Here is a 27,646-nt window from a genome sequence, read left to right as displayed (position 1 = left end):
CGGGTCTCTGGACCACAGGCCGACGCTCTAACCGCTGAGCAAACTGGCCAGGGCCTAAATTCCATATAAAATTGATTCAGATGTAAAGCTACTCTCGCCTTTGTATTATTCCTGAAATTACCCTTTAAAAGTGAAATCTGGCAGACTACCCCATATTCAGAATCTTTATTTTCTTCCTGTAGCCAAGAGAAAACCCTGAACAGCCTCATAGGTGAAATGGGATTCTTGGTTGTGTGTATAGAAAAATGTGCGCTCAACATGAACCTCTCGTTTAGATTGTTCCTCATCAGTGTTTTCTGGGAAGGTACATTGTGCCTCCCGCCCCCCCCCCCCCCCCCCCTTGAGCTGAGACACTCTTGTTTTTTATACCTCTTTGACAGACCAGCAAAAAATATTTGTTGTGAAGAAATTTTACTGTTTACCATGAGATGAAAAAGGTTGGAAATAGCTGCCCTAAAGTTATTACTTTCTTTTAGAAATATTGGGTTACACAGAACTACTTTATAATTCACGTTCTAAAGGAAAATTACTTTTAAAAGCCACTTTATCCCGAGATTAATAAATACAGCTATTTTAAACGTCTATTAGCCACCGTTTGACTTACCTGATACTTATAACCAAAATAAGTCAACCTTACTATGTTTTTATCTTTGTTATTCCATGTAAATGTCTAAGCCATGGCTACTAAATTTTTATTATCCTCTATATCCCTGATACTAAGTGTAAAATGCAACATTTGAGAAACTAGAATGACAGGTTGTCTTGGTGCTTTGCATGACTTAATCTGAATCACTCTAGCTGCTTAAAAACAATGTATTTTATAACACCACCAGCAATGTTGAACACACAAGGTAAAGCCAGAAAACTAGAGCAGCATTCCAACGCTAAATATAGTGTATAAAGAATGGCATTTTTATTAGGGACAGGCAATAATGTCCACATGCTTTTCTCATGTCTGTTAATATTGATAGAAAAATGGCGATACGCAGAGTTTTGTGAAACTGCTTTAAAAATCTAGGGGATGGCAATTCTTTAGACAACTGAAAAGCTCATAGAACAAGATTCACACATTCTATGTGTAAACATTACACCAAGTATTTGGATACAAAAGTATTTATTTTATAAACTTTATATTTAAAATAGAACTTTAATCTGTCTACTCACAAAACCTAATTTAAAACATGATACATTTATCTCTCTGGCTGATTTGATGTTACTTTTACAAACAATACTCAACTTGTAATTGTTCTATATTTAGAACCTATACTAAAAAAGTTTGTATTTTATCAGAGAACATTCCCCTTTAATCTTAAAGAGTGCTTTTTAAAATGAAGGCACCAACAAGAACTACTTTCAGATGGTACAGAATTTCTTATTTCTTGAAGACTCTGTGGTTGACCACTTCTTCATTAGTTACCTGCAGCAAGACACCTTCCTGCCAAAGGAAAAAAAAAGTATCTGAAGAAGTTTATCATGTTTGTCCAAAAAACCTAAATAACTTCAGTGGTGGTCTTAGGATCAAAGAAGACTCACTGGTGCATACAGTAGAATATGCCCTGATTATCACATTCCTGAAAAGGCAATAAAGCCAGGCAATCAAATTCTGATGACATTTTAAGAAATGAATTTCAGCAGCCAACCTAAGTCTGTCCTATAAGGTAGTGAATTGGTAAAGAGTCACCACATCCATACCCCAGAATTTAGTACTAGATACATAATTTATAATGGAGACAACTATTTTCTGAAATCCACTTCAACCATTTTTCCCTCCTCTCTCCTTAAGCCTGGTTCTGATAAACATGTAAAGCTATAACCGTATCAAATAAAACAAAATCTTTATTTTTAATACAAGCCCCTTTTCACTCAAAATGCTTGATCCAAGAAATGTGAATACACAAGGGTGTAACGATGGGAAAATTCAAGATTTATTGAACGTGCAGCCTAACTTTACCTACCATTTTTCTACCAACACCACTGAAGGAACCAAGAAAAGGAAATTGCATGATTTATCGAACTCGCAGCCTAACTTTTACCTACCATTTTACTACCAACACCACTGAAGGAACCAAGAAAAGCTTTATTAATCACTTGGCTTGCCTCAGCTGTTGAAATGAAGCACTTTACAGTCTTTGTGGCAGCGGAATATACTTGTCCATGGTTCATATCAATGCTAAAATTCCAGCAGGGAAAAAAATGATATGTTAAGCACCTGAATCTTCATAGAGGGGGGAGGGGAATGGGAAAGTAGGAAAAGGGAAGGGGGGGGGACAACCAAAATAATTTAAGTAAATGACAGACTGGAAAACAGGGTTTATGTAATTATTCTCTTGAGTTTATAAATTGTTAAACTCAATTTATAGCTATGTTAAACTACATAAGAACCACTATACTGAAAGACCATTGAAGAGTATTAGTTTATCTTTTGGGGAGGAAAATTAAGAAAGGAGAAGTAAATAAGATCTTACCTAAAGAAGTTTAACTGAAGCTTAGAACTATTTGCTCTACACCCTCAGCTTTCGTTGGCATCCTTATAAACTACTGTAGTTAAAGCTTTGTAGAAACAGCACAGTTTTTTAAGACTGGCTGAACTTAGTATCCGCCAAGAGTTTTCTTGTACTAGACCTGTATCCCTGTAGAGTACCTCGCTGGGGTTATTTTCCTTTCCTTGCATTGAAGAAGCAGCATCTAAAAGATCTAAAAAGGTGTTTCTCCTTGCAGAGATATCCCTTAAGTTATCTAGGTAATTTAATCCTGATGAATTGCAGACAACACACTTATATCTGACCAGCATTTATCTTACACAAATATAACAACAGCTTTGCAATGGACCTTAATTATACTACCCACTCCTTAACTTATTTAAAATAAAAAGTCTATAATTACACAATTTCCTTTAGAATTATTTTATTAAATCATAAATGTACAACAGCTTCTTAACTCTACACACGCACTTAAATTTTTTTAAAGGAAAAACGTTATGTCTTATTACACCATGATCCTGGCTAATAGCTTTTCAAAACTTTGAGAAAAATCTTAAAAAAGGTTTCACATGTCACCTGAAACTTACAAATTTAACATTATCAAAGAAGGAATGCTTCTACACTCTTACAAAGACCACTAGAAATAAACAACAATTAAAAAGCTAAGAAACTGTCTCAAAGGCATTTTTTTACAATCCTTCCTCCACAGTAAGGTAATGTTATTAAATAATCCAATCCATTCACAAAATGGCTCTCTGCATCTGCTCTGGTGTCTTCTGCCATATCACTGCATACTTATGCATGACTGAGATAAGAGTTTCCTTAACATTGTTATTTCGATAACCTGAAGCTGTTCTGTTACCTCTGGGCTCTCATCCTCTCCTATTTATACAGTGAAGCCTGTTTCAACAGAAGTAAAGAGTAAAAAAAAAATAGGTTATGAAATTATTCATCTAACCAGATTTTAAGGAAAGATAACATGATCCTAAAAAGCTTTTACTCCTGACAGCTATGTCTCCCCAAGACAATAATAATGTAAAACTCAAAAGCTACTTACCCATGGCAAATAGGAAGAAGCTCAATATCGGCTTCTCCCTCCATAGCCCCCACTTCCTCCACTTCCTCCAGGACCATAGTTTCCTAGAATAGGACAAAGCAAACTTACTAGATTTCCCATGATTGGCATAAATTAATCCTATCTTATACCTACCTACCTAGACTTTAAAACAATCAGATCATAACCCATTGTTTCTAATTTTATTACTTGAGAGATGTATTATCCAGATTCATAGGTATCAATTTTTTCCTTTAATTTTGGAAAATACTGATCCTACTCTTTTTAGAGGATTGTCATTTTGAGACAGTAAGGGATTTTTAGAAAATATACTGAGGCACAAGAAATGTTTGGTTCTACTAAAAAAATCTCAAGAATAACTTGAATAAATTACTTAAATGAAGATTTGTGATTACTAAGTTAACTTTTAAAGAGACAATTCATAAAAATTTATACCACTTTTCAGTGTGCTTGGTCATTTTATTTGGCTCAAAATCTTCCCAACTTGTAAAAATACAGGGTGGAGCAAAAGAAAGTTTATAGTTTTGAGCACACAAAAAACACTATCAGTTCTTGTGTTCGTGTTTTTGCACTATTTCCCTATGAACTGTAACCCTACTCTTGCCCTACCCTGTATTTTACCCCACTTAACATCCCAAGCTGAACTTACAATTATTTCCACAAATTTTAGTAAACCTATAAAGCATGAACATATTACCTTCCCATTTCAAACCCTTTCATTTACTCAAAGTAATTTAAGGAATGTAATAAATTACCTCCACCATATGGTCCCCCCATGTTCCTGCTACCACCAAAATTTCCACTCTTCATTGGACCATAGTTAGAAGGTTGCTGGTTATAATTTCCAAAATCATTGTAATTTCCACTTCCGTAATTTCCTGTAAGAAAGTTGAAATACAAGTTTTGCATAATGAACCTCAGAATTAATACAACCAAACATTAAACCAGTGATATGTGGTATTTAAGACAAATCTCCCAAAAATGGAACCAGAATAAATGCAAATCACCTATCTACAATTCTACATTTAAGGCAACTACTGACAACATTAAAAGAAATGTCATTGAAAGTCATTAATTCCACTCCAAATTCCCACATAAAGTTTGCAGGTGAATTTATTACCTCCTCCATAGTTGTCATAACCACCTCCGTAGCCCCCACCCTGGTTGCCATATCCAGGTCCTCCACCACCATATCCTCCTCTTCCTCCTCCATAACCAGGGCTACCTCCAAAATTGCCACCTATTATAAAATAAGCCTTTAAGTAATTACTTAATATTTTCAATGCCATTTGAACTGTCTTATCACACTCATTTGCAGCTTTCTAAAACATGCTTACGAGTAAAATATTTCTATGAAATCTCTTCTAAAATAGCCTCAAGGGCAGAATATCCTTAGTTAACTACTTAGGGGTGAAGAGTACGTACCACAACCAACTAGATAAAAACCTTGAGAAACAACTACCAATTTATGTCATTGCTCCTTCCCTAAAAACTAAGGATATTAAGAGTTCTCCTTAAGATGCCTTGAAATACTATTTGTATTTAATGTTACAGTTTGTGAAAACAGATAAGGTATAGGCTAATTAAACAAGAGCCAACCCAACCCAATCCCCTCAGCACCATTGCTTGGTCCAAAATATTCAAGTTCCCAACTCAGGTTTATTTCCTAAAATATGCTTACTACAATCCAACTGAATAGAAATGGCCCGAGGGGGGGGGGGGGATTCAACCACCAGAAATTAGCAAACTTATGGGCAATTCAAAAACTTAAATTGGTAATCTCACATTATTTGTAACATAAGAACTCATCTTTCTCATAAAACCAATTAAGGTTTGGGTTTCAAAAGCAAAGTTGGAAATATTGTGTAGGTGTAACAAGTTATGTATATCTCTAACAAAATCAGGTCTTTTACTACCTCAGTTTTAAATGTCTTTAGGACAACTGCCAGCAGGTATCAACTTCTATATTCCAACAAAATATCTAATGCTAAGATGTGAATTATAAAGGAAAAACCAAATGACTAAACCACTATCACCTAAGCTCTTTATAAAAGGTAAAACACTAAGAAAAATCTAATGAAAACATTAAAATGAACAAATATATCCAGTGTGATTAAATCTATTAAGTCACATAAATCAAAATATGTTAAGAAACTGACCTCCAGGTCCTCCTCCATACCCATTATAGCCATCCCCAAAGCCACGACCACTTCCATAGCCATCTGTTAGCGGCAGAAAAAAAAGAATATGATTAATATACCCTATTGAGTTTCTTTTCTTTTGTTCCATATTCTCTATTAGTACTTATGGATTATTAGAAACCATCTCCCTTTATGCTGAACACTAGTATTGGTATTTTATACTTAAAAATAAACACACCAATGTGCAATTAAAATCTCACTATCAGGGTAACTGCCAAATTTGGGGGCTTGGACTTGGTAAGCCTGTATTTAATAAGACATCCCATTTATTTACACATTGGAATGACATTATGTGGAGACACTCAAGTCTTTCACCTCCCACCTTATTACTTCAGACAAATATTTTAAGTCTAAAACAAAATTAACAAAAACATAAACTTTTTAAAGACCAGAGGCAAAGCTTCCATGGTTTTTTCAGTTACTACACAGGTGTACTTGGTTGTTTTTAAGATGGCTGCAATGTCATTTAAAAAATATTTTTGAGGACCACAAAAGGAGCCCTGCAATTGATTGTCTTTTATTACTTTAGTATTATGTCCTAACCCTGTGCCTGACCAAATCAGCATATCTCACCTACTTAAAAACTTAAGAATAACCTCTTTAAATTAGGTCAGATTTCCTGACTCTACTCAAATGTGAGTCATAGTTTTTTAATCAAGGACAGTCACCCTTATAAACATTTAGAATTTTATCTTACCAGACCCTCCTCTAAAGTTACTTCCAGGTCCCGGTCCAAAATTTCCACCGCCACCTCGAGAATCTCCAAAACCAAAGTTTCCTACAATAAATGCCCAAGTCAGTAACTAGCACTTACACAAATAAATTTTTTTAAAAAAGGGGGGGCGGGGGGTTCAAGTTACCTCCTCTTCCACTTCTAGAACTTTGAACTTCCTGCATTTCTTGTCTAGACAAAGCCTTTCTTACTTCTGCATTATGACCATTGATGGTATGGTATTTCTGCACTAGAAGGAAATGTTTAGATTCCAATAAATTAGCATTCTATGAATTGACTTATAAATTGCTCTATAAAAGATTACTTTTTAATAGTCATAGGCATTAACATGTACAAATTTTAATCTATGAAAAAGCACACATCTGGAGCTTATACACTTACACACAATCTTATCCACAGGATCATGGTCATCAAAAGTAACAAATCCAAAGCCTCTTTTCTTTCCAGACTGCCTATCGGTAATTATCTCAATGGTATCAATTTTTCCATATTCCTCAAAGTAATCTCTAAGATGATGTTCCTCAGTATCTTCTTTAATTCCACCAACAAACAGCTTCTTCACAGTTACATGAGCGCCTGGCTTTCCAGATTCCTGTAGGAATAGGAGGGGAAAAAATTCACTGTGACAGAAGAAACCAAACATCATTGAAAGCACGTAGAGGTTACATAAATGGCTTCTATCCTATGATAAAACACCATGAGAAACTAGTCTTTTGAAAAATAAGATACTCTAGGAACACCATAATAGCTTAAAAAGAAAAGAATAAAACATTGAGCTAGATACAATGAACCAAGGTCTTTCAAAAATTAAATTCTATCTTCATTTGGACAAAATTTTCTTCACATCAACTGCACCAAGTTATGCTATGCTCACCTCTCTTGCAACAGCACGTTTTGGCTCGACCACTCTCCCATCAATTGAATGAGGTCTTGCAGCCATGGCGGCATCAACCTCAGCCATGGATGAAAAAGTTACAAAACCAAATCCTCTTGATCTTTTGCTTGCAGGATCTCTCATTACCTTTAAAGTCAAAGGGGAAACTGGAATTTGATCTAGTTATTAGTTCAAAGCATTTTTTAATAAAGAACTAGATTTTAAAATTACTTTCTCCAGGATTCACTCAGCATTTTAAACACAGAATCCCAATAGTTGAACTAGCATCTAAATGCAATTTTACATATTTAACATACCACACAGTCTGTAAGTTTCCCCCATTGTTCGTAGTAGTTCCTCAAACTTTCTTCTGTTGTTTCAAAGCTCAAGCCACCAATAAAGAGTTTACGGAACTGTTCCTTTTCTCTCTGCAAAGGAAAACACCATTTCAATTTTTATTTACATTTTCTATTTGTATGCAGGAAATTAAATTCTTAAATATAAGGTGACCTGCTGGCAGAGTACCTTTTTCCTCTCCAAAGGAACAGTTTCTAAAGTTTTCTGGAGGGAAAAAAAAAACTTACATCAAATTTAAACCATATGTTAAACTGTATATTAGTTGTGTTACACCAAAACTTGCGTCAGCTGAACTATGTTTCAAAGTCATATGCTTGATTTAAATTTACTTTGACATTACTTCATGTAAATTCAAGTCTCTGTTAAAAAAAAAAAACTTTCTGAAAAGAAAGATCTATTCTCTGGTCATTTAAGGGTTAAAGGATTCTTATCATAATTTGCATTCAACTCTATATCCTAGAATAGAATTTAATACTATAAATATTCAGTTTAAATAGTTTTAGTGTAAAAATAGTCGGTTCTCTACAACACAGTTTACCATTTCAGGATTTAGTCTGTCTGTTTCCTTCATTGCTCCCTCTGGTGGAGATTATAATGTATCGCAATGAAAAATCCTTTCCCCATTTACCAACTACTTTCTTTTTGGGGGTACAAATTTAAACGTTCAATATAGGTAGCAAATATCCTTAAAATTCACCTCTCTGACCAATGGCGACGGATTTTTATGACCATCTAAAGCTTAATTAACATCATGATTTTCTGGTGCTTAGGTTGCCAAATCAGAAACAATCTGAACAGTATAGAGTTAACCATGAAATCAGTAAAATGCACTCAATGTAATAATTTTCATTTCTCAAAACTTAAACATTTATCATAACATGTTTAAATGACCACTGAGACTCGCCATTTACACTTGATTAAAAAAAAAACAAAACCACAAAACAAAACAGCAAGCTCCAGTGTATTGAACTTATTGGCTACCTCACATGTTTCTAATTTTACAAGCAAAAAGGGAAAAGGCCTGGGCTGATATCTTTTAATCCCCATAAACCAGCAAGCAAATATGCTTTGTTAATTGTCCTGAAGTTGGGGGTGCCATTTGGTATTCAGGAAAGTAGATTAAAATAAAAAACACAAAAAAATATTCAGAAACAAGAACAGATGTATTGTCCAGGACCAACTGCTATGAATGTGTAATACAAACTGAAGATCAAATGTGACTTTCCATACAACAGGAAATTTTATTCCCAGAAAATACCTCTGACAGCTCTCAACCCAGTTCTATGGAGGTTTCTCCCTCCATGTATGCTATTCCTCTCATTAACAAAAAATACAGTGAGAAAAGCAATTCAGATTTTTCCCCCTTGCGGTTAGCTGCTTTCAGGAATCTGGAAAAAAATCTAAAGATTAACATATTATCAAACTAGCTCTTGATACACTGAAATATCAATATATTAAAGTGATTATCTTGGCATATTGGTATTTGGATTAAACTGACTTTGCTTATTCTAGATACTGTATAGTCAGGAAGACAGGTCTTTTAAAACAAAAGTAAATTGAAAGATTAAAATAGTACATCTACAACAATTTTTACAAGTCACTAACAAATACAAAAGCTCATTACTTACCTCAGTTTTTCCAAACTTACCCAATGTCCACTATCGATTACAAATTTATTTTACAAGCGTGCTTAGGGTCAAAGAAAATACCCAGGAAGACCCCCCTTCGCTTGAGACCTTATGCTTATCAATGTAATGATCAACCATGATTGCAAACATAAATGAGAAAAGCAAGTGACAAAGTTCAAACACATAGCGGCCCAGGCCAAAACTTGTATGCAGCAATACACGCGTTGCAGAGCTGAAACGTGTTTTAAGCAAAGTCTAAGGATCGACTTATTTTTATTTCCCTTCTTTATATTTACAATGATCCATGGTCTTAAGCAGTCCATAGTAAGTTTACAGATAAACTTATTTTTTTAGAATACGAAAACTGCTACAATTCGAAGAGAATACTTCAAGAAAAATACACTTTTCTGAAATAAATACCCCCCAACCACAACCTCCTTCCCCACTGCCACCCATAATCGGCACTAGTTTGATTTATTTCTAAAGTTAGTTTCAAAACAACTACCTTTTTTTTAATAAGTCACCGCAGACCCCAAAAAACCGTTAGTCAAAGAAATAAGGGCTGTAAAACAAAGCGTTTTCTTTGTACTTTGGGAGGCCTTAAAACGGGCCCGGCCCGTGGAGGCGGCTTTCCCTCGAGGCTCCCGAGCGGTGCGAACCAGCCCGACCCCCCCCGCGGCTCCTGAACGCAATGGCGCCATTTCATCGAGGGGAAGGCAGAGCCTCCAGTGAGGTGCGCAGGACTTTAAAAGATCCAACCTCACAAACACTCGGAGTCCGCCCCGAAACACCATGAAATCGGCCCGAGAAGAAAGAAAAATAGTTAACCGCTTCTATTCTTTGAGAATGGAACCAATGGCGTAGGATTCGGACAGTTAAAAGAAAAACGCGGCGAAGGAGGAGAGGAATGAAAATGGCGGCCGCCAAATCCGGTTCCCGGGAGAGGGGGAGGGGAAGCGCCGCAGCCTCGCTCCGGAGGACCCGGAGCCCGCCAAACGCCCCCACGCAGGGAGGCTGGGCCCCCAAACCGGCCTGCTTTAAAAACCCACTGAGAATTCCCGCCCCTGCGCCCTGCTTTCACTAAACTTGGGCTGCGTCCGCCATGTGGAAAGTCCCCATCCCCCACCCCCAGCAAAGGGAAATGGCGCCGGCAGGCTGAAGGGTGGGGAAAGTGCTGTATAAACAGGCCTCCGCAACCAACTCGTCAAAAACATCCCCGGCCCAACCGCTTCTGAGACGGCCGGATTTCACTGCCGCTCTCCCACGAGACGGGGGGCCGACTGCCACAGAGGCGCCAACGGCCTCGCCATGCCCTTTCCAACAACTCATTGATTTCAAACCCGTTACCTCCATCGCGGACTCAGTCGCTTCAGCCCGATTTCCCGCAGCCGAGCGAGATGAGAGAGATCTCCGCGGTCGAACGCGAACCGGACTCGTCCTGGCGCTGTAGTGAGAACTGCCGCCGCTGGAGAAACAACAACGCTAGAGGAACCTCCGCACGGCAAGCCGGCGCTGCTGCTACTGCCGCTAGAGCCACTGCCGCCGCTTTTCTAGAACCTTCCCCCCCCCACCAACGCGTCTTTACGTCAGGCCGTTGCGTAAACGTCCTAACTGCCGCCAATGGCGGGAACCCGCTACGCCCTCCTTACGCCAAGTACGTACTCCTCCCTCCTTTACGGCCTGCGGAAGGCTTGACGTCACTTGCGTAAATCGGACCAGTGAATTGCGGAAGGCTCGAGTCAGCGTATTTCCCGGTCTGGGACTTGGGTCCAGCCTCCGCTTTAGCGCAGGGCAAGTGAGAAACGGTCGCGTAATTTGAAATCAAAGCTGTCGGGTAGAGCTTAATCCACAGCCCGGAGGTCCAGCCCCCTAAGCAATGCAGTTGATAATCCTCCCATCTCGCATTCTCCCGCCGTAAAAATTTCTGTGGCCTCCCCACTGCTCTTTTCCTTCTTCCCCCACCCTTTTCCCCAGAGCACAGGACTGACTCGGCCCCTTCCGGGAACACCCGAAACGACTTCTAGTCAAGAAATTAAACTTCATGCGCCACCAACCTAACCCTGGCCAGTATCTTTGGGGTTCAGTCCTCGGGAGCCGAAAGAGGCACCCTTCTTAGTTCCAATTTTGCCCCAGCTTTTTCTTCACCTCCCCACCTCCCCGAGCGAGGTACCCACCCCCCGAGCGAGGAAGTGGGCGGAGTCCAGTTTTGGCGCCAGCGCTGCTGCTGCGAAGCAGAAACGCCTCCGCCGAGAAGACCTTGGTCGACGTCCTCGCCCCTCCTTCCCTCTCCCTCCCCTCCCGGGACCACCTGGCGCCACCCCGCGAACGGTAAGTGCCGCTGTTGCCACCGCCCTCCCCCTGGGTCTGGGCCTGGACTCCCGGCGGGCACAGCGCGGCCCCTCCCCCTCGCCGGGCGCGCGCCCGCCCGCCCCGCCCCTCATAGACGCCTGTCGTGGGCGGTGCCAATCCCCCCTCTCGCGGCCGCAACCCCGCGCGCGTTTCCCCGGCCCCCTCCCCCTCGGATGTGGCTCGAGCTGAAGGCGCGCAGGGCCTGAGACGCTGTAGACGCGGGACCCGGAGCTGCACGGAGGCGGTGGAGTCGGTGTCTTTCCTTCTCTCCAGCGATCACTCGGAGGTGGTGTTTGAGATGCGCCTCGGGGACTCCCCCACCCCAGTTCCCGGTTCCCACCCATCCCCACCCGACCCCCGAGGCGGATATTGAGCGGAGGCGATGGGAGACCCCGCCGCGGGCCTGGCGCGGGGCCGGCGCCTGTAGTTTGTTGGGATGAGACTCCGAGAGGGTAGAGAGCTGTGGCCACAGCCGCCTTATTTTTAGACAAAGCGCGTTTACTTCTCCCCTCCCCCACCCCCGATCAAAATGAGAGGCCTGCCTCCCCCTCCGGGGCTTGGTCGGCGACCCGGGCCTCTTCGGGGAGGGCGGTGCGTTCTCCGGCTTCTGCGCGGCCCGCTGGCCGGAGACTGCGGCGAGCGCTCCGTTACGTGGCCGCCGCCGGGCGGGGGAGGCGCGGGCCCCGTGGCGCAGTGCCCTTGAACCCCCGCGCCGCGGCCTTTGTTTCTCCCCGCGGATGCGCTGACCACGAGGCCTGAGCTCCCGGGTGGGTGGGTGGGTGGGTGGGGGCGGGGCCCAGCACTTAAGCTTCGTTAAGCGGGTGGGACTTGGGTCTTCTGGGGAGCGGATGGACGTGTCTAGAAGGTTATTTGCTTTTAAGTGGCCCCAAATGGGGCTGAAGCATCTCGGTGTGTTTTTCCTTTAGTTTTTTTAACGAGTGACTGGAGAGAGGGGAGGGTTTCCAAGAAGAAACCAAGTTGGGATTACCTAGGCGACTCTATTTGGAGGCCTAGAAGAAAAATTCATAGTAGTTTACCATTTTGATTGGGTAATTGCGTCTGATTTTGAACCAAAATATTTGGTTAGTTTTAAGTAAATTCTGAATATGATATAAATGAGATTTGGATTGGGGAAAAAGTGTCTTTTTGCCCTGTAAAGCTGTGTTTGTAGAAGTCTTCCCCAGTAATGTTTCTAGACCCACTTGGTTAGAAGACTGATATTCTCAGGCATGTATTACTAACTTACGCAGTAATTTCAGTCTGCTGCTCTGGATTTGTATACATGTTTGGTAATATGTACTATATAGGTGGGGCTTGGAATCCAAACAAAACTTATGTTTACCTTTTTTGTGTGTCATTCATAAAACTTTTTAACTGTCATGTATTTTTCTAGTAATAGCTCTTCAAGTCTGCAATAAAAAATGGCCTCCAATAAAACTACATTGGTAAGTTGATTAAAAAACTGAAATATGTAAGGATCTAACTCAAATTTTTTTCCCTGAAAATCATAACTTTGCATTTCAGTGGTTGAGAAATATACATCCATTTATATTCCCCAGTGCCGCCTCCCCCCCCCATATGTTATGGGAAGAATTTGCAGCAACAAAATCATTGCATTGAGATACTTGTTGACTTGGTTTAATACTGTCTTGATTACGTTAAAGGAACCTAATCTCGAAAGACTAACACAGTATGAATTTAACAAGTATATTTATCTTGAAATAAAAGTGCAAAAATTTATGTAACACGAAGGAATATGTTGTAAGCCAATGGGCGGACAAAGCAATAAAACCCTTGTTGATTGGCATATTATCTAACACACTGTGCACTGAATTCTACAGAAATCAAGTATTTGCAGTATTGCCCAGTTTCAAGAACAGGTATCTTGTACAGTAGTACACTTAGACTAGGACAAAACTCATTAAATCTTTTAAATACTTAGGGTACTTTGTCATATTTAAAACTTATTCTACAATTTGAATCATTGCAATTTTTTTTTTTAAGTATCTAAAATAAACCCAGTTGCACATATGGGCAGGAAGGAGAGAAGAATAGACTTTCTGGAACTTCTGAAGTTAACTGTTTTCTCTCTGGCAGTTTCTTAAACCCAAAGTTTATGTTCTTAGGCTTCATTAAAAGTTCAACAAATGTGTAAAGGCATACATATATTTGGTCAAGTTATAAGTTAAAAAACAAACTGGGATATTCACATGAGAATAGTGAAATTCAAAGTTATGGTGTCTCACAGTATTTAATTCTAACACATTGCATTAATAGTAATCTTAAGCATATAAAGGTGAGTGTTAACATCTAAGTAAAGCAAAATATTTGGTTTGTATATTCTCCCCTTGGATTCACGTGAAAAAGGGCAAGTTGGTAATTTGTCATTTGTGTCATCATTAGATTGCACATTTAAATGACATATCCTGGGAAATATGAAATATAAAGCTTGTCTGGTGAGTCTCTGATACAAATGATTCTCAACAACGCCATCAGTGGAAAAAGCACAAAGCATCTTCTCTGGACCTTTAGGATTGAACTGTCCTTCAAAATCCATTATCAGTAAAACAATGTGTATGTAATTGAATTGGCTTTGTAGTCACCTATGTCTGAGTATTGGATGGGAAAGGAACTAGCAGTGCCTGATGCTTTGAGGGTGAATATAGATACAGAAAGCAAATAGATGCTTCTATTAAAATTAAATTGATTTTGCACAGAAGTTTTTTAATCTGCATTTTAAAATGACTTCACTTGTGTTGTAATATAACAGTGCTATAACTTAAATTGAGAAAGTGTGTGGATTTTCTTTTAAAATGCAAAGGATGAGCACTTCAAACTAGCTTATGATTGCTATTGTAATAGTTCATTTTTTATGCCAATTTATTTTAGTCTTGGGGTTTATTCTTTTCATTTTGTTTATTTTTGTCATCTTTATTCTGTTAATCTCTTGCTTTCATAAACCTAGCTATTTTGTTTGTCGTTTAGGATTAGTGTCTAATAAGCTTTTGTCCACAGCAATTTTTCTTTACTTTTCCCACTGCCGTACTTACCTTCCTTGTGCTACACAGAAGCAGAAAATTACCTGCATGGGTGCAGTGCCCAAGTAGTGTATGTGTATAACTCTAAGTGACTACATAGTTTTAATGTCCTTTTGTAGTCTTTTGGCATTGGTTTTACCTTTTTCTGCTTTAATAGCACCTGTTTTAAGATGAAAAGGTTATCAAATGAGTCTAACATTTGGGATTTTTTTCCTTGAATCTCTCCTAATCATTTAGTTTTGTGTGGTTTAAAACATTTATTCGTTTTCATTCCTCTGGCAACAGATCTTTTTGTGTTATTAGAACACAGTGGGTCGGGCCCTGGCTGGTTTTGCTCAGTGATTAGAGCGTCGGCCTGCAGACCAGAGAGTTCCAGGTTCGGTTCCCACTTAGGGCATGTACCTCAGTTGTAGTTCGTCCCTGCCCTGGTTGGAGTTGTGTGGGTAGCAGCCAGTTGATGTGTCTCTCTCACATCGATGTTTTCCTCTCTCTTCCCCTTCTCTTCCCCTTCTCTCTCCCTCCTGCTCTACCTGAAGATAAATGCAAAAATGTCCTCAGGTGAGGATAAAAAAAAAGAAGTAAAAAGAAAACAGTGGGTTGAGCTTGGTCTCCTGCTTATAGTGTTATACTTAAAAAAAGAAAGAAAAAAACAAGCTAAAAGTGAATTTTCTTGGCTACCAGTTTAGACTCCCCCTACCCCCTTTTATCTTCAGGTAGAGTGGGAGGAAGGGAGAGAGAGAAACAAACAAACATCAACTGGTTGCCTCTCTCCAGGACTCTGACCAGGGGAGGGGACCAAACCACAACCAAGGTATGTGCCCTTGACCGGAATTGAACCCACAACTCTTTGGTCCTCGGACCGACACTCTAACCCCGGAGCCATACTGACCACAGCAGGGCTAGACTTTTTTTAATCCTCACCCAGGGATATGTTTTTATTGATTTTAGAGCGAGAGGAAGGGGGAGAGAAAAACATTGATTGATTGCCTCCTATACATGCCCCGATCGGGAATAGAACCCAAAACCTTTTGGGGTATGGAACAATGAATGCTCCAACCAACTGAACTGTGTGACCAGGGCCCAATTTTGACTTTTGAGACACCAAGAAGGAAGGATTTTTTTCCACAAATAAACTGATCCAGCATTTTGACCTCTTGGAATGACAGCATTATAGCTTTGTTCCAGTTGTTCAGTAATATATATTATCAACAGAGATTGTGGGAAAATAATCTTGTCCTTTAATCTATTCATCATCTCCTTGGTTGATCCTGCAGTTGATACCAGTGTTCTGAACCATGTTTTCATTCTTGCTGTTAACCTTTTTTATATTGCTGAGGCTTTTAACATTGGCGTTTAAATTGGCAAAGGTGGGGGGTCTTAGAGTTTGGGAGCTATGATTTCAGCTGGTCTACAGTTCACTTAATAAGACCTGTCACTGCTCTGTCTAATCTAATGCTTCCTAGCTGTTTGTGGGGCTGTGTTGTAGTTAAAATGAGTGAAAACTATAATAAACATGATCTTGTAGACTACATAGAAATAAGACCAGGAAAAGATAATAGTATTTTCCACATAGTGTTTTTTATTGTTATTTCATTGAAGGGTGGTGGTAGATTTACACTAAACTAAGAGAATTAAGTATTCCTTTATTTTATTGCTTATCTGTTGACTTTTCATTAGGTGTCTACTCTGGGATATAGCAGTACAAAGTTGGGTGTCAAATTCAATGATATAAGAAATTTTAGCCTTTAAAATGTACCCCAAAATAAAAAAAAGTACTTTGTAATTTTTTATTTTGTTTTGTTTTAGCAAAAAATGGGAAAGAAACAGAATGGAAAGAGTAAAAAAGTTGAAGAGGCAGAACCTGAAGAATTTGTAGTGGAAAAAGTATTGGACCGACGTGTAGTGAATGGGAAGGTGGAGTATTTCCTGAAGTGGAAGGGATTCACAGAGTAAGGGAATCCCTTTTATTATATGTTAACTGCGCTTAAGAGGTGTTTAAAACTTGTTTTTAACCTGAGATCTTTTATCAGTTTTCCCACATGTTTCTTTAAATTTGGAGAATTCCTTAATCCAGGGTAGCTTGTTTGAGATCTATTTTAAAAAAAAAAAAAAAACAACTTTTGCCCTGACCGGTTTGGCTCAGCGGTTAGAGCGTCGGCCTGCGGTCCGGAGAGACCCGGGTTCGGTTCCCGCTAAGGGCATGTACCTCGGTTGCAGTTTGTCCCCGGCCCTGGTTGGTCGTGCGGGTGGCAGCCACTCGATGTGTCCCTTTCACATCGATGTTTCTCTCTCTCTCTCTCTCCCTCCTGCTCTATCTGAACAAAGAATGAAAAAGTGTCCTCGGGTGAGGATTAAAAAAAAACCAACTTTTAAGCCTACAGTTTAGCCAAGCAAATTTGAGACTAGTTGATAGCCTTGGACAGTCAAATTTATAGAATTGTTGTATTGTAGTTTACTATGCAGTGAATGGTTTTTTAAAGATTTTTTTACTTATTTTTAGAGGGAGAGAGAGAAAAAAATCTCAGTGTGAGAGCAGATCAGTCAGGTGCCTCCTTCATGGCCGGCCCCAGCTGAAATTGAGCCTGTAACCTGGGCATTTGCCCTGACTGGGAATCGAATGGGCAGCCAGGGCTATTTAATGCTTTTTTTTTTTAATCCTCACCCGAGGACATTTTTTGATTTATCTTCATATAGAGTGGGTGGGAGAGAGAGAGAGGAACATCGATGTGAGAGGACACATTGAGTGGTCGCCACCCACACAACTCCAACCGGGGCTGGGGACAAACTGCAACCAAGGTACATGCCCTTAGCGGGAACCAAACCCAGGACTCTGGTCCACAGGCTGACACACTAACCACTAAGCCAAACTGGCCAGGGTTGTAATGCATCGTAATACAGCTAGATATTGCACTAACTAGAATACCTAATGTACATTGCTTCCCTATATCAGGAGGGCACAAAAAACATGCACGCTCTGTAATGTAGACCAGTGGATCTTAAATAGAAGTGCTTATTATGAACCAGTTCTTATACTAGGTTTACCGTATCCTAATCTCTAAGTAGAGTCTGGGCATTTTTTAAACTCCCTGGTTCCTCATGTCTCTTGTTACTAGTTGCTCTCATAACTGCTCTATAATATTAGCTGTCTCGTGAATAACTTGCATGCAGAAATTATACTCTTAATGTTTATCATATGCCAATCTGCTTGTGTTCTTCTGTCTTACCACAAAAACAGTGAGGCTCCATGGCAGTGACTATTAGTAACGGATAGATAGAGATCTACAGAAATTTTCTGAGCATGTTGGAGATGCGTATGATAGTCAAATTATTAGGCTTCAGTTATCTGTAATCTACTACCCCCACCATTCACTTAAATTTTTTTTTTTTAATCTACACTGGAAGATACTGTTTTCATTGTGGTTTTTTGTTTTTTGTTGTTGTTGTTTGTTTTGGTTTTTTTTTAGAGAAAGTGGAAGGGAAGGGAGAAGGGGGGAGAGAGAGAAACATCAGTTGGTTGCCTCCGCACACACCCCATCCTGGGTCTGGGATTGAACCTGCAACCCCAGGTACATGCCCTGGACCTGGAATTGAACCCTTGACCCTCCTGTGCACAGGCCGAAGCTCTAATCCCTGAACCGTATTAGTCAGGGCTCCACCATTCACATTTTAAAGCAACCTCCTTAGCAGGTTGGGAAATGTGAGTTGAATGGAAGGTTTAGGTTTTCCTGTTTAATCTTTACAATACGTTTAGTTGAACTTAAGTTCATAATTTGCCCGTGGAAAATCTCCTACAGATAGTTGAACCAAACAAGTGAATTTGAATTGTTCTTTAAATTAAATTTAACCAGTTTGCCAAAGAATTGATAATCTTCATATGGTAGACAATTGGTTTTTGTTATTGGTTGGTTGGTTGGTTGGTTTTTTAACTCCATGGGACATTAAAAACTATTTGTCTCTTTGTCCATGGGACATTAAAAACTATTTGTCTCTTTGTCTTACCCATTATATGTTAGGAAACTAACTCCTCATTACCCTTTCTCCCCAAACTTAAGGCCACTAGTATGATTGAGAACCTACTGTGTGTGATACTATGTATTAGGTAACATAGAAGGCTGTAATGAAAAGAACACTACAGCCCAGCCAATGTGGCTCAGTGGTTGAGCATTGACCCGTGCACCAAGAGGTCACCAGTTTGATTCCCCGTCAGGGCACATGCCCAGGTTGTGGGCCTGATCCCCATTGAGGGGCATGCAGGAGGCAGAGAGTCGATGTCCTCTCTCATCCATGTTTCTCTCTCTCTCTCTCCCGCTCCCTTCCTCTCTCTAAAATCAATAAAGAAAGAATTTTTTTTTTTTTTTTAAAGAACACTACTGAATTGGAGGCTCCACTGCAGCTCTTTTGTCCTCCTTTACCCTCTAATTTAGGTTTGCCAAGTTTGGAGTTTCAGAACATCATCAGACCAAATTGTAACCAGAGGTTAATAGCACCTTTTCCGGCATCTCTAAAATGATTTTTTTCATTCTATCTTGTTGTGTAAAGGCTTTTTAGATCAGAGCACACAAAATTTACAAGTCTATCACTAGCTAGCGAAGGAAGATCTTACTTTCACATTTGGTAACTGATACTTGTTTTCTTTCCAGTTTTTGTTTATGGGCCCTGAAATTCAAGTTTTATCATTTCCATTTTGAAATTTTTTTTCCAACCAAGTAAAAATGTGTAAAACATTCTTAGTTTGTGAGCTATACAGAAGGCTGGATTTGACTTATTTTTTACATTATTTCTCAATTTGAGCACTCAGCAGAAATTGAAGGTACTGTCTCATGTTAGAGAATGTCTCAAAGTTATTTTTTTATTATTTAAATCCTCACCTGAGGGTATTTTTCTATTTATTTTTAGAGTGTGTGTGTGTGGGGGGGGACTGATGTGAGAGAGACACATTGATTGGTTGGCATCCCACATGACCCTGACTAGGGCAGGGGGCCGAGCTGCAACCAAGGTATGAGCCCGTGACCGGAATCAAACCCGGGACTCTTTGGTCCTTGGGCTGACATGCTCTATCTGCTAAGCCAAATCGGGTCAAAATTATTTTAAAACACAGTGGAAGGTGCTAACCCTAGGTATATTCTGATTAATCCATTAAAGTAATTTATGGTGGGAATTAGGAATCCACATTTTTTAAAAGCCATTCCAGAGAAATTCTAAAATGGGTTATTTTTTTTTATTTGGAAAAATACTAACTTCAGCTATTCTGCTAGAATCAGGTTTTGTTAACCTGGGGGTAATATAGTAGATTAACCCCTTGAGTAGGGACTGCGAAGGAAGACATAAAGGGAAGTATGATTAGATTGTGTCAAAAGAATATAAGGGATGGGGAATAAATGGTTAGCATAGAGGGCTTTTCCAGGTATATAGTAAGTGAATGAATCTGGATGATGGTGATAAACCAAGTTTAATTGAATTAACTTTTTTTTAACTGAATGCAGTGCTGACAATACTTGGGAACCTGAAGAGAATTTAGATTGTCCAGAGTTAATTGAAGCATTTCTTAATTCTCAAAAAGCTGGTAAAGAAAAAGATGGTACAAAAAGAAAGTCTTTATCTGACAGTGAATCTGATGATAGCAAATCAAAGAAGAAAAGAGATGCTGTAAGTATAAAATATTGCCCACCAAGCTGGCTTTTTGTAAAAGGTTGCTGGGTTGATTTTTAAAATACTTTTAGGGTACTTTTTAAGACTTTAATATTTTTAAGATATTGTTAAAATGCTTAAATATTTAGGGTAAAAAGGATAGGTGTGGTTTAGCCTACATTTATAAATACAGTTAAGTGCTTATACCATTTAAATTATTGTGCTAGTGTTATTTTGTGCAGATTTGTGGGTATGGTATCTGATCACACAATTTCCTATGATCCAAGACCAGCAGTCCTAAATACAAAGAACACTAACATTAGGTTATTGAAATATCTTATAGTATGGTGGAAACACGCTACATAGCACATCCTGATTGTGACTGTGGGTGGCCTTGACCACAAGAAAATACCTTTGGCGTGTGATCTTTGTATTATTGAAGTATTGCTGAACAGTATTTTGATTCTGAAGTAATCTTTGATAATAACATTTTTTGTTTGTTTTATTGGCATGAATTGAGACAGTTGGTTTATTCACTACATGTGTGTTTTGCTCCAATCTTTGCTTCACTGGTGTCTCTGTGGCTTTGGGCAAATCACATAACTCTTTGCTTCTACCTTCAACTTCAAAACAAATTATACTTGCGCTGTGTACTGGGCATGGTAATTTGGAAAAGGGTCTTGGTTCTAAATTAGTATTTAGACTTGGGGACTAAACACAATACTGTTTTCTTGATGAGACCTTTGGATTTAAAATTTGGTCATTTGAACTAGATGCAATATACTTTGCAGATATTCCATTAAATGTTCATGACATCTCTATTAAGATTATAGGTTTTATCCCCATTTTACAGATGAAAAGCAGAGGTTGGCTATAGATTTGGGTCTGGATACTTTAGCAGCCAACCAAAGCAAAAAAGTAACAATGTTAAGAATCAGTATACACTAGTCCCCTCATATCGATGGTTTCAGTTACCCATGGTCAACTGAGTTCCAAAAATAGTAAATTTCCCCAGCCAACTACATTTTCTCCTCCTGACATCTAACCATCGACATCGTCATGGCTCAATGATCCAGGATCACCCGGAGCAGATGATCCTCCTTCTGACGTATCATCAGAAGGTCACTAGTAGCTTAATGCTACATCACAATGCCTACGTCATTCATCTCATCATGTAGGCATTTAACCATCTCACATCATCACTAGAAGGGTGAGTACAGCACAATTAGATATTATGAGAGACCACATTCATGTAACTTTCCTTACAATATTGTTATAATTGTTCTATTTTATTACTAGTTGTTAATCTTACTGTGCCTAATTTATAAGTTAAATTTTATTACAGGTATGTATATATAGGGGAAAACTGTGTAGGGTGCAGTTCTCCACAGTTGCAAGTATCCATTGGGTCTTGAACGTGTTTTCTTGAGTAGATAAAGGGGGAATGCTGTGCGTAACTTAAAAGACAATAGAAGCACTGTTTAATTAAACAGTAGTTGTTATGCATTGATCCCTTACATTGTACCAGCCAGTCTTCTAAATAATAATTTAATTCTCATTTCATATACATGAAAAACCTGAGACAGATGGTATAATTATTCCTATTTTTTGGATAGTCTAAACCACAAAGAGATTAACTTGCCCAGAGCCACACCACTAGTAGAAGTTAGAGCCATTATTCTAAATAACCTAAGCATCTGACTCCAGAGTCTGGGATATTAATGTGAAAGTCTGGATAGCGTGAAAGGATTTATTGATCTGAGCAGCTCTTACACTTTTTCTGGTCTCCAGAAAATTGAGGATCCCAAAGAACTTTTGTTTACATGGGTTATACCTATAAATAACTGTAGTAGAAATTTATAAAATATTTGTGTGTTCATTTAAGAATGACAGCAGCTATTGCATGTTCATAACTATGAAAAATAACTTTAAAAGTGAACATTGTCATTTTACAGTTTTGCAAATCTTTTCAGTATCTGGGCTTAATAGTGCATAGATCTATATTTGACTTACTGTGTTATGTTTGGTGGAGGTATGTGAACACAATCTCAAGTCAAAAATACATGAAAGGGGAGGGGTCCTTAGGGATAAACAGACACCCCCAAAAGGTCTTGTATTCCCAGGAATCCTCAGACCACATTTTGAGAATAATTGGTTTATATGAAGTATTTTATAAGGTTTCTTATGATTCAGATTGATTATAATACTGATTAGTCTTGGGTTTTATAGTTTTTACCATTTTGCTGTTTGTATTTTTGCTGCTTTATAAATACGGGTAATTTAGACTAATTCCTGGGAATGGTTTGAAATGTTAACTTGAAGGATTTATAATAATTGATTTAAAGTTATCAGAAATAAAGGGATTCTCTTGTCTGTTTTCTTACCTTATGATTCAGAATGCTTTTAGACATCTAGATTGTTTTCCTGCTTGTAAGGTTAATAGAAATTATGATGTGTTTTAAAACTTAAATATGGACTGTGTTCTAGTCATTTCTGTTTCACTGTTGGAAGGTTTTTATTTAAAAGGTATATATCATGAAGACAAATTGGAAGTTATTATTAATTTGCTGTATGGAAAAATGCATGGAAACATTTATGTAGATAATCATTTAACCTCACTATGACAGGCTGATAAACCAAGAGGCTTTGCCAGAGGTCTTGATCCTGAACGAATAATTGGTGCCACAGACAGCAGTGGAGAGTTAATGTTTCTCATGAAATGGTAAGTATGTAGGTGATTGCTGTTATAAAGTACAAATAGATGGGCTTTCTTTTCTTTTCTTTTTTTTTAAGAGAGAGAGAACGAGAAGAAGGGAGAGAGACCATTTGTTTTTCCATTTATTTATGCATTCTTTACTGGTTGATTCTTATATGTGCCTTGACCAGGGATGGAACCTGCAACCTTGCCATAATGGGACGATGCTCTAACCAACTGAGATAACTGGCCAGGGCAATGGGCTTTTTTTTTTTTTTTTTTTTTTTTTTTTTGTGAGGCTTTCTCTAAGAAAGGTTTTATAAATAATTTCCATCATTAGATAGAGAACAATTATCTGCTGAAAGGATGATTCTAGTTACTTTTGCTAATGATATTTCAAAGCAAAGATTGGCAAATAGGCCTTTTAATGTTTTTATTGGGTTTTTAGACTGAGAGGAAGGGAGAGATAGAAATATTGGTGTAGCCCTGGCAGGTTTGGCTCAGCGGTTAGAGCATTGGCCTGCGGTCCCGAGAGACCCGGGTTCGGTTCCTGCTAAGGGCACATACCTTGGTTGCAGTTTGTCCCCAGCCCTGGTTGGTCGTGTGGGTGGCAGCCACTCGATGTGTCCCTTTCACGTCGATGTTTCTCTCTCTCTCTCTCTCTTCCTCTCTCTCCCTCCCACTCTATCTGAACAAAAAATGGAAAAATGTCCTCGGGTGAGGATTAAATAAAAATAATAATAAAATAAAAATTTTGGTGTAAAAGAGAACCGATTGGCTGCCTCCTGCACACCCCTACTGGGGATCTAGCCTGCAACCTGGGCCTGTGCCCTGACCTGGAATGGAACCAGGACCTCTCAGTCCATGGCATAACTCTCAACCCACTGAGCCACACAGGCTGGGCAAACTGGCCTGTTTTGTAAAATGAAATTGTATTGGAACCCTGGCAGAAATACCACAACCCTCCTGAAGCATTAAATAACCTTTGATTAAATTATGATTTTTTTGGACAATTCACATTTGACAAAAAGGGTTTTAGACTTTTAACTGAATTTTTTTCTCCCACAACAGGAAAGATTCAGATGAGGCGGATTTGGTGCTGGCAAAAGAGGCAAATATGAAGTGTCCTCAAATTGTAATTGCTTTTTATGAAGAGAGACTAACTTGGCATTCTTGTCCAGAAGATGAAGCCCAATAATTATTTGCATTGCTTTTTATATATATTTATATATATATATAAAATCTGGATCTTGTTTGTTTTTTTTTCCGATTTATTAGTGTGAAGAAAGAACTACATTCTAATGAAAATCAAGTTTGATATGTTTGTTTTGAAGTAGTACTGGGGGAGTTGTTGGGGGGGGGTTGCATCTATAGCACTGGTTACTTTGAACAAAAGCTTTCTGTAGTTGCTTCCTTTATCGGAAAAGAACATTTGATACCATGGTGTATTTTATCCTCCGCATTAGAGAAAAGCTTTTCTGAATGTTGGGGGAAATCTCCATAGTCATTACTCAGTCAGAATTTGTGTTTAACTCATATATACCTAAGGATCATTGTGGGTTTTTTGTTTATGGGGGGTGAGGGGTCGGGGGTGTTGGTGTGTATACATATGTAAATGGTTTCCCTTTTTTTTTTTTTTTAACCAAAACAAAACAGCTTTTCACAACCATAGATAAGTTCCTGTTTCTGGGCTGCCATCATTTTCAGCAACCTAAGAAATAAATCACTTGAAGTTAGATTGAAATTTTTCCTGAAGCTTTAACCTTTGAAATTAGATAATTTATTAGTTCGGCAATTTAAATATAACATAAGCATTTTAAATTGGACTATTTCAAAGTAGCTATATCAGTATCCATATCTACAATCATAAATGCAAGTTTATTTGCAAAACCCCTGAAAGGAACATTTTATCACTACCAGCCTTCCCACTTGAATGAGAAAACTAGGCAAACTCGTGTTTTAATTAGGCAAGCAACATTTGTTTAAAGGTTTCACCTAGTAAACTATTCCTTCACAAGAAGTTGAAATCCCTGTGCTATATTGACTGAAAAGTTATGATCATGGAATGTGTAAGACTTAATTCGTGGAAACCTAATCAGATTGTTAGAGACCTTGGCAATTTAGGACCTGCTGGGATAAATGGGTGAAGAAATTTTTGTAATCTGAACTCGACCTGCATGTTTTCTCTTTACTCCAACTCATTCCTTACATGTAGGTTCAGTCTGAGTGTCTGGGTTACTGGTTCAGCAGAAGCCAGGAAAAAAATAGCTTTGTAGTAAACAGGATATGTTACCCAACTGTATATTGTTTACTTTATTGTAAATACTGGTGAACAGTGGTCAATAAAATAGTTTTATATTCCTTTATGTGATTAGATTTTTTCTTTATCTGATTGCCTTTGTAGTGAGAGTAGAAATGCCCAGAGACATGTGTTTCCACAAGAATGGTTGTTTTTGTGGGGAGATAAAAATTAGTTTCAAAATTAGAAATTTTAATGCTTTGAATAGTTTGTTGAAACTACCATCTGAGGAGAAACAGGTCTGATAGGACTGATCCAGTTGTGCTAGATCTATTTTATTGATCTTAGGAAGAGAGAGAAATAGAAACGGAGATGAGAGAGAACATCTACTGGCCTCCTCCTGCATGCCCACCACTGGGGATCGGGCCCATAACATGGGCATGTGCTCTGAACAGGAATTGAACCGGCGCCCTCTGGGTGCATGGGTCGACAACACTCAACCACTGAACCACACCGGCTGGGCTGAATTTCTATTTTGTAGACCTGAAACTAACAATGTTTATGTTGATTATACCTCAATTTTTAAAAAGGGGAAAAAAATCCCTCTTTACATTGTATTAGTTTCTTATTGGTGCTGTAAAAAAATCACCACAAACTTAATTGCTGTGTGATCTAAACAGTTCTAGAGGTCAGACGTCCAAAATCAGTCTCACTGGACTAAAGTCAAGGTAACGGCTGGTTTCTTCCAAGGAGGTTCAAATGGCAAAGTCTATTTTCCTTGTTTTTATAGAGGCCATTTGCATTCCCTGGTTTCTGTCCCTTTCCATCTTCAAACCATCAATGTGGCATAGTCTCTCAACGAGTTAACCTTGCCTCGGTATGCCTCAGTTATATAGATAAGTTGTGGATTTTGAAAAAGGTGAAATGTGTACATGTGAGGCATTTAGAGCAATGCCTTGTATTTAGTGATCAACATTTTATTTAAATTTCTTTTTTCTTTATTGAATAATTTTTTTTTTTTTTTGGAGAGGAAAGGAGAAGAAGAGAGAGATTGAAACATCGGTAAAAGCCCTGGCCGGTTTGGCTCCGTGTTTAGAGCATCAACCTGCGGTCCAGAGAGACCCGGGTTCTGTTCCCGCTAAGGGCACGTACCTTGTTTGCAGTTTGTCCCCAGCCCTGGTTGGGTCGTGCGGGAGGAAGCCACTCGATGTGTCCCTTTCACATAGATGTTTCTCTCTCCCCCTCCCACTCTTATCTGAATAAAAAATGGAAAAATGTCCTTGGGTGAGGATAAGAAAAAAAAGAAACATCTATGAGAGAGAACATCGATTGGCCACCTCCTGCATGTCCCCCACTGGGGATTGGACCCACAACCTGGGCATGTGCCCTGACCAGGAATTGAACCAGTGACCTGGTGCATGGGTCCGTGCTTAACCACTGAGCAACACTGGCTGGGCAAGATTTTATTTTTTATAAGCAAACGTTTATTTAAAAAGTCACTGATGTAGAAAAAATGAGCCAGCTGGGCTGTGTGAGCTCAGAAAACAAGTTAAAGGGACATAAAAGGCCCTTGAAGTTTGGGAGGAGGCAGAGAGACAGGCCTGGGGGATGGTGAAGGGGAAAGGCAAGTGTGCTCCAGAGAGAGAGCCGCCCAAAATATTTAATATAGGGGTGTTATGCAAAGGAATCCTTAGTGTCTTGTTTGTGGATTCCAAAGAAATAACCCAGGAAACTGACTGTGAGAGACATTTTTATTAGCTTAGGTGTGTGCTGGGGGTGGCCGGCAGGTGTAGTTTTAACACAACCCAAACTTTTGCAGTACCAGGGATACAGTTAACATAGGTTACAAAAATCAAAGCAAACAGCATGCAGGGTGTCTGTGTTGAAGTCAAAACACTGTTTCACATTCAGACTTAGTTTTTCCCTGACCAATGGGCTGACCAGGCTCCCAAGGTCTTAACAGTCCAATTACAGATGGCCTTTGGTATATTCCCATGGTGGGAGAGGGGGGATAGAACTTGGGAAGGGGCCCTGGTTCAGGGCACATACAGAAGGGAACCAGCTGATGTTTCTCTAAAAATCAAAAACATCCTGGGGTGAGGATTTAAAAAACAATTTAAAATTTTTATGTGGTCAACTCATTATTCTTTGTCTTCTAGGTTTTGTGTCTTATTAAAATATACATGTTATAGCCCAGCCAATGTGGTTCAGTTGGTTGAGCATTGTCCCATGCACCAGGAGGTCACCAGTTTGATTCCCAGTCGGGGCACATACCCAGGTTGCTGGCTAGATCCCGCAAATGCTGAAGTCCAATTGTATGCATTGATCTACACTATTTTATATAGGGGA

The 27,646-nt window shown here is 39.2% G+C and overlaps 2 protein-coding genes across 11 annotated transcripts; one reads left to right on the top strand and one right to left on the bottom strand.

The window, feature by feature from the left end:
• Positions 1-898: 898 nt before the first annotated feature.
• HNRNPA2B1 (heterogeneous nuclear ribonucleoprotein A2/B1) lies at positions 899-10,895 on the bottom strand. 7 transcript variants are annotated; one of them, XR_004957298.1, is made up of 14 exons: positions 10,696-10,895; positions 7,889-7,924; positions 7,681-7,791; positions 7,364-7,510; positions 6,871-7,081; positions 6,617-6,718; positions 6,454-6,534; positions 5,715-5,777; positions 4,676-4,795; positions 4,311-4,433; positions 3,538-3,620; positions 2,466-2,694; positions 2,038-2,170; positions 899-1,435 (listed from the first exon to the last, which is right to left on the bottom strand). XR_004957298.1 is itself a non-coding variant. In XM_036246244.1 (12 exons), the coding sequence occupies exons 1-11, from the start codon at positions 10,699-10,701 to the stop codon at positions 3,559-3,561; spliced, it is 1,062 nt and encodes a 353-aa protein (XP_036102137.1). In that variant the 5' UTR covers positions 10,702-10,895; the 3' UTR covers positions 1,282-1,435; positions 3,538-3,558. The 7 variants fall into 7 exon arrangements, 4 of the variants coding, with proteins under 4 accessions (XP_036102137.1, XP_036102135.1, XP_036102139.1 ...); XR_004957297.1 differs by lacking the exon at positions 2,466-2,694; XR_004957299.1 differs by lacking the exon at positions 2,466-2,694 and having other exon boundaries at positions 1,282-1,435; positions 2,098-2,170.
• Positions 10,896-11,585: 690 nt separating this feature from the next.
• Positions 11,586-25,419, top strand: CBX3 (chromobox 3). 4 transcript variants are annotated; one of them, XM_036246248.1, is made up of 6 exons: positions 11,586-11,676; positions 13,091-13,142; positions 16,542-16,684; positions 20,219-20,381; positions 22,991-23,085; positions 24,130-25,419. In XM_036246248.1, the coding sequence occupies exons 2-6, from the start codon at positions 13,119-13,121 to the stop codon at positions 24,254-24,256; spliced, it is 552 nt and encodes a 183-aa protein (XP_036102141.1). In that variant the 5' UTR covers positions 11,586-11,676; positions 13,091-13,118; the 3' UTR covers positions 24,257-25,419. The 4 variants fall into 4 exon arrangements, with proteins under 4 accessions (XP_036102141.1, XP_036102140.1, XP_036102143.1 ...); XM_036246247.1 differs by lacking the exon at positions 11,586-11,676 and adding an exon at positions 11,832-11,983; XM_036246250.1 differs by lacking the exons at positions 11,586-11,676; positions 13,091-13,142 and adding exons at positions 14,051-14,055; positions 15,102-15,104.
• Positions 25,420-27,646: the final 2,227 nt, after the last annotated feature.

This window comes from Molossus molossus, unplaced genomic scaffold (assembly GCF_014108415.1).
Source record: "Molossus molossus isolate mMolMol1 unplaced genomic scaffold, mMolMol1.p scaffold_m16_p_7, whole genome shotgun sequence".
Classification (NCBI taxonomy): Eukaryota; Metazoa; Chordata; class Mammalia; order Chiroptera; family Molossidae; genus Molossus; species Molossus molossus.
The sequence above is the reverse complement of the archived record's forward strand: the minus strand, read 5'-3'. Positions and strand labels throughout refer to the sequence as shown.